Raw genomic sequence first — 12,524 nt, 5'->3', positions numbered from 1 at the left:
CAAGTCTTTTGCAGACTCCAAGAGGTTTTCTTCCAAGACTGCCCTGTATTTGGCTCCATCCATCTTCCCATCAACTCTGACCAGCTTCCCTGTCCCTGCTGAAGAGAAGCACCCCCAGAGCATGATGCTGCCACCACCATATGTGACAGTGGGGATGGTGTGTTCAGAGTGATGGGCAGTGTTAGTTTTCCGCCACACATAGCGTTTTGCATTTTGGCCAAAAAGTTCCATTTTGGTCTTATCCGACCAGAGCACCTTCTTCCACATGTTTGCTGTGTCCCCCACATGGCTTGTGGCAAACTGCAAACGGGACTTCTTATGGTTTTCTGTTAACAATGGCTTTCTTCTTGCCACTCTTCCATAAAGGCCAACTTTGTGCAGTGCACGACTAATAGTTGTCCTATGGACAGATTCCCCCACCTGAGCTGTAGATCTCTGCAGCTCCCCCAGAGTCACCATGGGCCTCTTGGCTGCATTTCTGATCAGCGCTCTCCTTGTTCGGCCTGTGAGTTTAGGTGGACGGCCTTGTCTTGGTAGGTTTACAGTTGTGCCATACTCCTTCCATTTGTGAATGATCGCTTGACCAGTGCTCCGTGGGATGTTCAAGGCTTTGGAAATCTTTTTGTAGCCTAAGCCTGCTTTAAATTTCTCAATAACTTTATCCCTGACCTGTCTGGTGTATTCTTTGGACTTCATGGTGTTGTTGCTCCCAATATTCTCTTAGACACCCTCTGAGGCCGTCACAGAGCAGCTGTATTTGTACTGACATTAGATTACACACAGGTGCACTCTATTTAGTCATTAGCACTCATCAGGCAATGTCTATGGGCAACTGACTGCACTCAGACCAAAGGGGGCTGAATAATTACGCACACCCCACTTTGCAGTTATTTATTTGTAAAAAATGTTTGGAATCATGTATGATTTTCGTTCCACTTCTCACGTGTACACCACTTTGTATTGGTCTTTCACGTGGAATTCCAATAAAATTGATTCATGTTTGTGGCTGTAATGTGACAAAATGTGGAAAAGTTCAAGGGGGCCGAATACTTTTGCAAGCCACTGTATTTTTGAATAAAATATATAAAGTGCATACACATGTAAGTAATAATCAGTCAGAGAAATGATCACTAAAAATTAAATGAAATATAATATATGTATTTGTTCGCCCAAACGTTTTCGTACTTTCAAAACTGCCCCCCATCCTTTGTAGTCAAATAATTATTATTTAAAGTTTATAGGTTTATATAATAGTGTCATTGTCACCCTGCTAACATATTCCAATATTATCCAAAACAAAATATAAGCATATGTTCCAAATGTAATCCTGAATGCCTTTCAGGCTTGTCCCATCACTGCTTTATGTCTGTCTGGGTTCCAGGCCAAGAGCTTGGGTGCATTTGCAGTAGCTCAAATATTTCCATCTTCTCATCCAGTCCCCATGTCTGTTCCAGTGCTTCCCAGTATTAATTTATATAGCTCATCTTGCTTTCTCAATGCTGATCCATTCTTTCTGTCTCGCCATGTTTTCCAGGTCAAGTGCCGCCAAAGGGCCAATTTTCCTGTGACTTTTGACATCATTGTCACATCTGCCATGATACTGCACATAACATCACTTTTTGGCATTGCTGCTGATTACTGGGTTTTAGCAGTTTGTGTGAGTGACGCATCCTTTAACATGGGAAGATAAATAGGGGATCTTGGTCCAATTAGGAAAAATGAAAATATGCTTTTACACATAATACTGCAGTAAAATATCCATTGATCTTTAGTAATTAGCATTTTCTGTAATGTATGAGAGTAATACCCTATTCCAGCTGCTCTTCAGGCAGAACACCATTACATTTTTACCCTGTTTCTCAGCTGGGTCCTCCCAGGGTAGAGGAGGAAAGGGTTTGAAAGGCTGAACCATTTCTTATAACAGTACTGTATATATATATATATATATATATATATATATATATATATATATATATATATATATATATATATATATATATATATATATACAGTCTAGGAGAATCAGGCACTCACGTCTCATATAAAGGTCTCAGATGCCTGGGTGCAGAATGCCAAAGGTAGAGATAGTGCAAAAAAATATCCCGCACTCACAGGACTTACAAAAAATAAAGAATTTTTATTACACCAGACCAATAAAAATTCTTTATTTTTTGTAAGTCCTGTGAGTGCGGGATATTTTTTTGCAATATATATATATATATATATATAAATAAAATATAAAATGACTGGGCACCAGTTATCCCTAACCTTATAGATGGATTTATTAAACATTATTCCCTGAATACAACAATAGACAAGATGAAATTGATATAGCACAAATCACACAGTATATAATGGCTCAGACACCCATACTCTCTGGAGCTAGAATTTGTTAAGGATTAGTCTCACTATTAAGTCACACCTCCGGGTAACCCCTTGAGCAGAAGGGATAATATTAACCTGAGCCCCACACTACTACTCCTTGCTGGAGCCCAATACTCCTCTTTCTAGGCTGGCCTGTCTCATTTCTTTGAGTGTGCTATGACAGAAATTGCTATCCATTCCTTTACCTGGTTCATTGGATCTGTTCCCCAACTTCTCTAAAGGTACAGATCTTCTTAGGGTCCAAAGCTTAATAATGGTGCCTCACACTCCAGACTCTCAGCAACTCCATATCGGGTAGGGAGACCCAAATAAAACAACCATCTTTTCCATCCTATCTTATAACCTATGGTGATTTTGGAAACCTCCCTTCCACACGGTACAGGCTACAAAAACGGGACTTTACATGGGCAGCGTCATTTTCATGGACCCTTCAACAACCACAATCTCCTCCCATCTCCTATTAAGATAACATACTAGACTACACAAAACATTTTGGTTGAAAATGGCTGCAGCTGGTTTATTTAAAAATTGATATAAATACCAAGCAATATTTCTAAGCACCAGTTAAGTGTAAGGCAATGTAGATAATTACATTTATATAATATTTAACAATTAACTTCCTTATAACCTCCAATAGACAATGAAGGCTGCAAACTCTAACCAAGAGTGAGGGGCCCACCTGTTGTACCTCCTGGGCACTCACGTCCCTTCCACCATGCCCCTCCCATCACTTTGGCCCCAAACCTAACCCCTGTTATGCCCTTAACTTCATACCCCTATCACCTCTTTCTCCATAGTAGAACTACCTCCTACTCCTTTGTTCTGAGGAGGGTGGATGGGAGCTTTTCAAGGTAAAAGAGAACACCCCCTTCACTTGCTTCCTCCTTTGTCCCCTCGTGTCTCCACCATTTTTAACTTGCAACCCAACAAACTACAACCCCCATAAATTGCTAACACACTTCTCCGGTTCTTCCTCCCTAGTACTTTCATGGTCCTGTCGTTCCCCAGGTCCTGGCTCACTCCCCTCGGGCATTCTCTCTGAGGTCTCTCTTAGGTTTTATTAGCTTAATTCATAGGAGTTAACAGACTGGTGGCAAGTTTTGCTATGTTACTAATACCCCCTTTGTGTTCTCACAGTATGCAATGCGTTTAGTCATTACAACTCATTTTACAAACAAGTAAAAAAAAAATCTTGAATTTGTACAATAGTTTTTGACTCAGAACCAGCTACAGCTTATCCCAACTGTTATTTGTTATTTGAAAGGAATTATACTTAAACCAGCAGAGCAGAGATGGGAAACCTGAGGTTTTTGAAACAACAACTCCCACATCCACCCTACAGCCATGTACCCAGAGCAGCAATGCGGCTCCAGTGGTAGATTCTGATCTAAGAACTACTCTAGTATCAGATTTGTGGTCTTTTCTGCTTTGTCATGACATTGCTGACAGAATCATTAAATGGTATTCAGTTTCACATTTCCTCAATGTAATTTGTTTTAGTTGAATTTGTTCCCAAAATAGATGAAAGATTTTGTTATTGTTTTGTTTATTGCGTTTATTTTATTATGACAAAGGCCGCCAAGGAAAACCATTGATAAAGCAGCCTAGGAAGATGTAATGTATCATTATAAAGTTAGCGCCATTTAACAGAGACAGGGAAAACCCAATTATTCCAAGTTGGGATTAGTTGCTGCCCTATTGCTGCTCTACAGAACACTAGCCGAGAAAGCTCTCTTGCGGTGAAGGACTGCTGATTGGTATAATTTGATAGCAGTGGGGGAGAAGAGCACACACAGTTATTTGCTTTTGCAGACAGAAAATTAGATTTCTTAGTTGGAAATTTCAATGTAGTGGGTTTTATTCTCTGGGTAAGCATAGCTCCCACTCAGAAACCTAAGAACACCTCAATTTATTAGGGGTCATTTACTATAAAAAGGCTAAAGTGCAAAAAACAGAAGAAATGAACTTGTTTTTGCACTCTGCACATTTTATTCCTTGAATGTATAATTATGGCATGTTTCTGAGTGCAGAGGCCTGTGGCTAGCCCAGTGAATACAATGCTGCCGGCATTCAGCAGGGGTGTATTCATGAGGAGTGTGTTGGGGAGGCATATAGGTGCCCTGCCTCCTACCCATCCCCTGACTTTTGCATAATTCAGATGCAAAAGATAACAAACAGCAGAGGACACAGGTGGAATGGGGCCCTGTGCTTAGCACCTGCTTTATGGCAGACAATAAGATCAGGGTTACCCTGTGCTATCTGATGCTGCTATAAACAATAGCTGTTCTTTCTACCAAATCCCTAATTTATCTATAGCAGAGGTTCCCATACTGTGAAGTTGTGTTAGTAAATTAGTGATGTCCTAGATTAGCGATCCCCAACCAGAGGCTTGAGAGGGCTGGAGGCAAGTTTTAGTTGCATAAATATCATGGGGCCGACTCACTAAAGTGCGATAAAACGTGCGCTATTTATAGCGTGCGGTAAAAATTTTATCGCGTCTTAATTTTCGCATATTTGCGCTATTTTACGTGCGATATTGCATGCGTTATTTAACTCGCGAAGACTATTTCCATGCGGTATTTGACGGTACATGCGCTAAATAATGCACGTGAATAGTCGCCGCATATAAATAGTAGCTTAGAAATAGTGTATAAAAATTGTCACTGCATATAAATAGTAGCCACATATAAATGGTAGCATATAAATAGTAGCATATTAATAGTAGATGCTTATAAATAGTAGCCACTAGTGAAGAGCAAATGTGTTCTGGTTATCTTTAGTGAAAAATTAGCAAATCTTTTGAAAGATCCACGAAACGGCAAAAATGTGGTGCGACTAATATTTTTTGCCGCCTGTGTCAATTTTTGGACATGCGGTCAATTTTTGCGTGGCGAATTTTTTCATGCGTTTTGCCACTGGTTTTGCGAAACGCATGAAAAAAATTTGCCGCGGAAAAATTCGCCGCACGTCCAAAAATTCGCTGCGAATCCATGCCTGGCGAAACATTTCATCACTTGTAGCCGCATATAAATAGTCGTGCGAATAAACGCACGCCATGTTAGCCATACACGCCAATACTTGCGGAAAATTACTGTATTAAAAATGACCATTTCGCTGCAAACTGGCGGCTGCGTCACTCTAGGGGAAACACATACTTGAATAAATAACACTGCAAAGTCCATATTTTATTGCCAAAAGCTCATTAACTGTACTTTTCTATAATTATCGCCTGCCTGAAGTAGGTGTTAATTTTCGTATAGCCTAATGCGATATTTAGCGCGCCTTACTGTTTGTGAATCATGCGATCGTATTCTTTTCTGTGCGCTATTTTACGCATGCGTTAAAACTAGCGCATGCGCTCGCGCGAAAAATACTGCATGCGATATGGCGACTTAACGCACGCGATAATACTATGGTGAATCGCGCGCTAATTATCGCGTCTAATTTAACGCAAAAAAGTGTGCGATAAATTTTATCGCACTTTAGTGAATCAGGCCCCATGTGTACTGCCAAACTGAACCTTTCTTTAGGCTGCCCGTCCATATAGGGGCTATAACCAATCAATGGCACCCCCAGTAACTTTTTATGCTTGTGTTGCTCCCAGGTAAAAAAAAGTTTGGGGACCCCTGTTCTAGATACTATCGGAAGCCCATTGTGAAGGTCAGTTGGGGTGATACTTGCAGTAAACAATACTGTGGTTCTAGTTTTACTAGAAGTGTGGTTGGGGGGAAAGTCTGATGGTCAGCAGGGTTAAGGTTGGGGGAAAATGCCTATTCGCTTTACTAGATACACACAGGCATTAAAGGTCATGATGGTGAGTTACATTGAGGTTGATTGTTGACTTAGATATTTTTGGAAGTATTCCTGAATGGCTGAAACGGCAGTTATGTCATTTATTGCTTTATGCTTTATGAACTATGGTCACATTTTGCACCTTTATTGGAGCTATAACCAAAGAATCACAAGAATGCCAAAAATGCCACAACATTATTATGGTAAACTGTGCCCAAAATTGTATTCGTAATTGAAAATTTTATGTCTTTCTGTCATTGTCTATTTTTTATTTATCTTATCTTTAGTGTCTATCTGCTTTTATCTGTCATAGATCTAACTATCTCTCTATCTATGAAACCCCATGTTTTATACTGCTGGACAGTGCTTTACATAAATGGAAGAATTGCTTCACAGTGAATATTTAGTAAATTCATGCATATTCTATCATCTGTTACTATATGAATCCTGGCTACAATGGAATTCTGGCAGTTCAACAACAACTAAGATATATTTGAAGACCTTTGAGTTACAAATAATGTTGTTCTGAGTAAAAGATATGCTTGATATATGTAATTTACTGGTTCTTTTCTGCGATCCATAGGGGCTACAACCTTAAAGGGGTTGTCTGCCTTTTAAATGAACTTTTAGTATGATGTAGACACTGATTTTCAAAGACAAATTGTAAGTGGTTTTCATTATTTATTTTTTGTGGTTTTTCAGTTATTTAGCTTTTGGTTTATCAACCATTTTGGAACTTCAGCAACTATCTAGTCGCTAGGGTCTTGTTTACCTTAGCAACTAGGTAGTGTTTTAAATGAGAGACTGGAATATGAATGGGAGAGGGTCTGAATAGAATGATAAGTAATAAAAAGTAACAATAAGAATAAAACTGCAGCTTCACAGAGTAATAGTTTTTAGCTACTGGGGTCAGTGACCCCCATTTGAAAGCTGGAAAGGTGTAAAAGTAGATGGCAAATAATTTGAAAACTATAACAAATAAATAATAAAGACCAATTGCAAAGTTGCTAGGAATGGGATATTATATAACATACTAAGTGAACCACCCCTTTAGGGGAGCATTAAAGGAGAAGGAAAGGTTAAGTCACTTGGGGGTGCCAAAATGTTAGGCACCCCCAAGTGACTTAGAACGCCTACCTTGTACCCCGGGCTGGTGCCCCCGTACGGAGAGAACAGCACCAGCCCGGGGCAGCTGCCGGCGCTACCTGCTTCCTCCTCGCTTGCGCGCGCATGCGCAGTAGAGTGAAAAGCCGAACTTAAACATTAAAGTCGGCTTTTCACTCTACTGCGCATGCGCCGGCCCACGGATTTCGGCAGCAGCGCGCAAAGGAAGGAGGAAGCTGTGTCTACAGGTGCCCCGGGCTGGTGCTGTTTTCTCCTAACGGGGGCACCAGCCCGGGGTACAAGGTAGGTCATGTAAGTCACTTGGGGGTGCCTAACATTTTGGCACCCCCAAGTGACTTAGCCTTTCCTTCTCCTTTAAGAGCTCCCCTACCCTCCCTTCCCTGCCACATACGTTTGCCTGCTTCCTGTGATCGGGCAAGGGGGGGGCAGGGGGAGCATCTGCAGTGCCACAGGGAGCAGGCCAGGGTTGGTGGGGCAAGGAAGGCTGGGGCCAACCGGGCTATTTTCCAGGTGTCCCACTAGCCCAGTCTGACCCTGACCTAACATTACTTTAAAAACATTATAGCATCTCACATTGCAACTGGAACTCCAGCTTTCAAACCAAAACTTGTTAAAGAGCCCCACACAACACAGAAACCCCTAATATACCTATCACTGTAATCTGTTCCTTCAAAAAGTATGAAAAAATACCATTTTATATGCTGAAATCCAACTGCAAAACAGTTCTTCTCTTTCTGGATCATTTGAAATCCTGGCAGGGGAGGAGGGACTAAAACATAGATGTTCAAATTGTAACTTCTCCACAGCTTACAGACATAACCCACAATGCATTGCACTGTGATGTTCCTTTCCTTATTGACATCACGTGTGCAGGGAATTGTGGGATTGGGAGGATGCAGGCTGAAGGCAGGCTGAGGACACTCGACTACTGTTACATTTTATTTGAGTAGTCAGCCAGATCAGCAGGGGAACAGGGGGCGATTCTTGGGGAACTGTTCCAAACCATATTATTACATTAAAAATCTTGAAAAGGCTGCATATCTTTTAATTAATATCACACAGTTGCTTGAAATTATGTTGTATTTGGTTGGAGTTCCCCTTTAAGAAATACAGTAACATTGTTTGTATTACCATGAATAATAATTGCATTATGCACTTCCCTGGGTGCGTCCATACATTTAGCCAGTCTCTGTAAAGATTGTTGCCCATGATATAAGTGTATTAGTAGAGCATGAAGGAAATAAGATTATATGTTGTTGTTTTACAGCTCTTGAAACAATACATATTTTTTTTTGGTTCTAATTTTTGTCTAGATGTCTAGAACCTATGCACAACAATTACATTAACCCTTATGGAAGGGGCAACCCACAATGCATTGCTTGGCAGCTCGTGAGCTTCAAACCTGCAAGGGGTTACATTGTCTGCAACTTCAGTTCTGCTGAATAAACAAAGCTGCCTCTGCAAATTAGAGAGGGTTTAGCCATTACACAGCCTGCTCCAAAGAGGCATCTCGCTAGGTAGTGTTATAGGAATGTCTGTTCTCTAATTAGACTTTGGGCAGGGATGTAAATGCTGCAGTCTACTCATTTTATTACAAAGATGCTGGAAGTCTACAGCATATACCATTTTAACATTTAGCATCTTAGCTGAGCTGGAGGGGTCCCATACCTCAATACAAGTTTTCACAAGGGGCAGTTTCCCCATTGAAGTTAATGTATTGCAATTTGCAGTCACCCTTCTTTTTTAATCTTTGTTGTTTTCCAGCTACTCAACTGCAGCTGTCAAGATTTAAACTGCTATATTGTTGCTATGGTCCTATTGGTCCCACTAAGCCCAGCAACTGTTTGAAAAGAAGGCCAGAGTGAATGAAAAAGTCCCATGCAGAAATGTAATTGATACTAAATCCTCCTAACCATAACAATCTGTTCAAAAATGATTCTGCCCAATATAGGATAGCATTAAAAACTTCAGGCTTGAGAAGGGCACAGAAGAAGTGATGGAAAAAAAACACCAAAAATCATAACAAAATTACAATAGTTTCAGAAAATGGTATAGTCTACTTTATACTAAAACTTTATTATAAGCTGAACTCATTTAGAGTATAGAGAATGGGGTTAGGACTTTGGGGTGGCAATCTGGGCATAGAATTAGAGGTCCTGTGGCTGCTGAACTTTGTACTATAGACAATAAAGGGGCAGCTGCTACCTATTAATTAAGTTACCCAGATACCCCTTGGGCACCCATCAAAACAGGCAATGCACCCTTTAAAGGGTAAAGGCTTTGATCCACTTCCTATACAGATCTGCCCAACCTGCACCCCACCAGCGGTTATACTAACGCCCACCCTTCTCTCCCCAGACCCAGGCTCTCCAACAGAGAAACAGAGAAAGGCTGCAGCTCCTCATTCCCAAGTGTAAACTGGGGGGGGTCTCTCTGTGGTGCTGGTCAGCCTCCCAATTTACATCACAAGAAGCAGAATTCCTAAGAAATTTAACTGAGTTGCCAAGGAAGCGGCTTCACCATAGCCATAAAGCCTTCCATTCCACACCTGCAGCTGCCCCTCGCCGACACTTTGCCTTTAATATACAGTATCTAATAGAAGTCTGTGTTGCCCCTGAGAGTTTGTGGCGCTGCTGCACACAGAGCAAAGGGCAGCCAATACCTCTCTCAGCTCCCCAACTACTTCTGTCTCTTCCCTTCAGGTTGAAACATATGGACTCTCCGTACGATTCTTGTATCTCAGTTATGTGAGTCTCTTGCAGTTATTGATGAAAGGCAAGTAAAGTGCTTGTCAGAGCAAAGGCGGCAGAGCCAGAGAGATCAGTGGGCACAGCTATACCCACACTGACATTCGCAGGGAACCTGCCTACACAAGCACTTCTCTCCTATTAGTCACATTTTATATGAATGTTTACAGAACACCTCAAGCAGTTCTTTGGACACAAATATAAATGTTCCCGTCCCCAGCAAGTAACGAACTGAAGCATTAATTAAACACATTCTGCTGACAGTCGCCCATTAAGCCTCTAGGAATGTGCTGGGCTGACTCCACACAGCTGGCTAAGCCTTCCCATTCACTATAAGCTCATGAGATATACCCCAGCATGGTAAGTGCAGCTCTCTGTACAACTAGCAACCAGTACCCTTACCAGTCCAAACCCAAGTTTGTGACTAGTCCAAGTTTGTTAAGAGAGCTCCTGGAGATGTTACCTTGTCCAAGCAGTTGACTTTTTCCGTGGGATAGACGACCCTGCCACAACGGGCACACTGTGGGTTCATGGCTTCTCCACTCCTTAAAAAAAAAGAGCTTTTCAGCAAATAATGATGTTATAAAAATGAAAGCAGAAGCCTGGGAAGGAGCTGGCAGGCACTTGGTAGTTTGTAGTGTAAATGTGACAGCTCTGCCCAGGCACAGAGAACTGTCAGTGAAGCTGTGGGAGTGCTGCTGCCTCTGCTGATCAGCTGAAAGGAGAATACATCACACTGCAGTCCCAAGGCAGATGTGTGCCTGTGTGTGTGCGTGTGTGTGTGTGTGTTTCCTACCTCCCCTGCCACACCGCCCTGCCTTTTTCTTTTTTTCTTTTTTTTTTTTGTATATTTTCCCAGTAATGCTTTATTGAAATATATAAACAAAACAACAGAGAAGTTTGCAGAACACACAGACCAAGGCAAGGCACGGTCTCAGTTCTTTGTAAAAGAGGAATGTTATGTACTGTAGGGCAGCTATATATATATATTCCTTGATAAAGGCTCCAGGTGAGGACCAAAATGTCGGTCCAATAAATAAGTATATTTTGGTATAAATTCCTGGTGTGCATCAGAATTTTGTACCCAGGTTAAAACCCTAAAGGGTGTGTGCCTAAGCCTTCAATAACACACACATATATATATATATATAAGGAAGAGTGCAGCACACCCTATAATGGTTCAAACGCCTTGGGTGCTGGCCAAAATGAGGAAATATAAGGACAGAGAGCCGCACACACAAGGACTTAACAATAAAGTGAAAAAAATTATCGAAAAAAATCCAACGTTTCGAGTACTGACTGTACTCTTCCTCAGGGACAAACCACAATATATATCATCCCTGATGAAAGTTCCTGTTGTGAACTGAAACGTCGGATAAATAAAAACCATGCAGTGATACTTTTTTTGTATATCATTTATTTTTGTTATTATTTTACAAAGTCCCGTGAGTGCTGGCCTCTATTGCTATAAAATTTCAAAAAAATTCAAAATTTATATATATATAAATTTGGCGCACTCCAGGGACTTTTCATAAAAAATTCAGTCTTTATTTTCACATTGCCATCTGATTAATGTTTCGGCTCTGGCCTAGAGCCTTTCTCAATATATATAATATATAAATATATATAACTGAATACTTGCAGGGTATGTGGCAGGTCACGTGGTTGCATAGAAACTAATACGCAGTTTAACTGAACCAATTGCTAATCAGCCATGCAGCATGTGTATTTTACTGTGTTGACCAGTGTGCTGTAACTCTCACTTTCCATAGTGCCTTTGTACCATGCTAGGGTTGTTACCTGGCCCCATCATACCTGCCTGGCCGATAAAAATTATGGTTGATCGCAATATTATTAATAGGGAAAAAATATTGAAAAATAGGAACGCTGTTTTTTTCCAGAAAAGGTGGCAACCCTACATGGCCTGATGAAGGAAAACTACCAGTTAGGGTTACTACTCAGGTGGTACTTGACTGGGGTTGTGACCTGGCTGATATTTGACAGGACTAGCCAGTAAATCACCACCTAGGTTTGGGGTCTGTAATATCCTGTGTACCCCACCAATTCCTGATCTGTTTTTCAGCTCAATCAAACCTTTTAAACCTTTAATTCCTGATCTCTGTGACCTACTGCTCCCGGACCCAAACTTGCCCTCTATCCCCCCCCATCTGTGACATCACTGCCTGACCCCTCCCTCCTGCAGGCTGGTATTAGTTAGGGAAAAAAATTACCCAATCCAGATAGGCCCTCACTAAGTGGTGGAGGAAGGGAGTTGTTGTTGCACTATAACTCTCAGGTAGAACAAAATCAGGTGGGCCCCATAAATGGTAAATAATTAAACAACAAATTTGGATGATGGCATTTAAAGGTGGCTATACATAAGCCAGTAAAAGCTGCTAAAGGACCAAGTCAGCACCTAATTGGCCCTTGTACAGGGCCCTCCAGGGGGCCTACCTGACTGATATCTAGCCAAGA

The 12,524-nt window shown here is 41.2% G+C and overlaps 1 protein-coding gene across 1 annotated transcript in view; it reads right to left on the bottom strand.

Annotated features, from left to right (window-relative positions):
• nebl (nebulette) overlaps nucleotides 1-10,815 on the bottom strand; it is a 132,751-nt gene extending 121,936 nt beyond the window's left edge. The window contains exon 1 of the mRNA XM_004915431.4: nucleotides 10,513-10,815. Within this exon, the coding sequence (XP_004915488.1) occupies nucleotides 10,513-10,581 (69 nt within the window). The 5' untranslated portion in view covers nucleotides 10,582-10,815. The remainder of the gene's footprint in view (nucleotides 1-10,512) is intronic.
• Nucleotides 10,816-12,524: the final 1,709 nt, after the last annotated feature.

The sequence above is a fragment of the Xenopus tropicalis genome, chromosome 6 (genome assembly GCF_000004195.4).
Source record: "Xenopus tropicalis strain Nigerian chromosome 6, UCB_Xtro_10.0, whole genome shotgun sequence".
In the NCBI taxonomy this organism is placed as follows: domain Eukaryota; kingdom Metazoa; phylum Chordata; class Amphibia; order Anura; family Pipidae; genus Xenopus; species Xenopus tropicalis.
The sequence above is the reverse complement of the archived record's forward strand: the minus strand, read 5'-3'. Positions and strand labels throughout refer to the sequence as shown.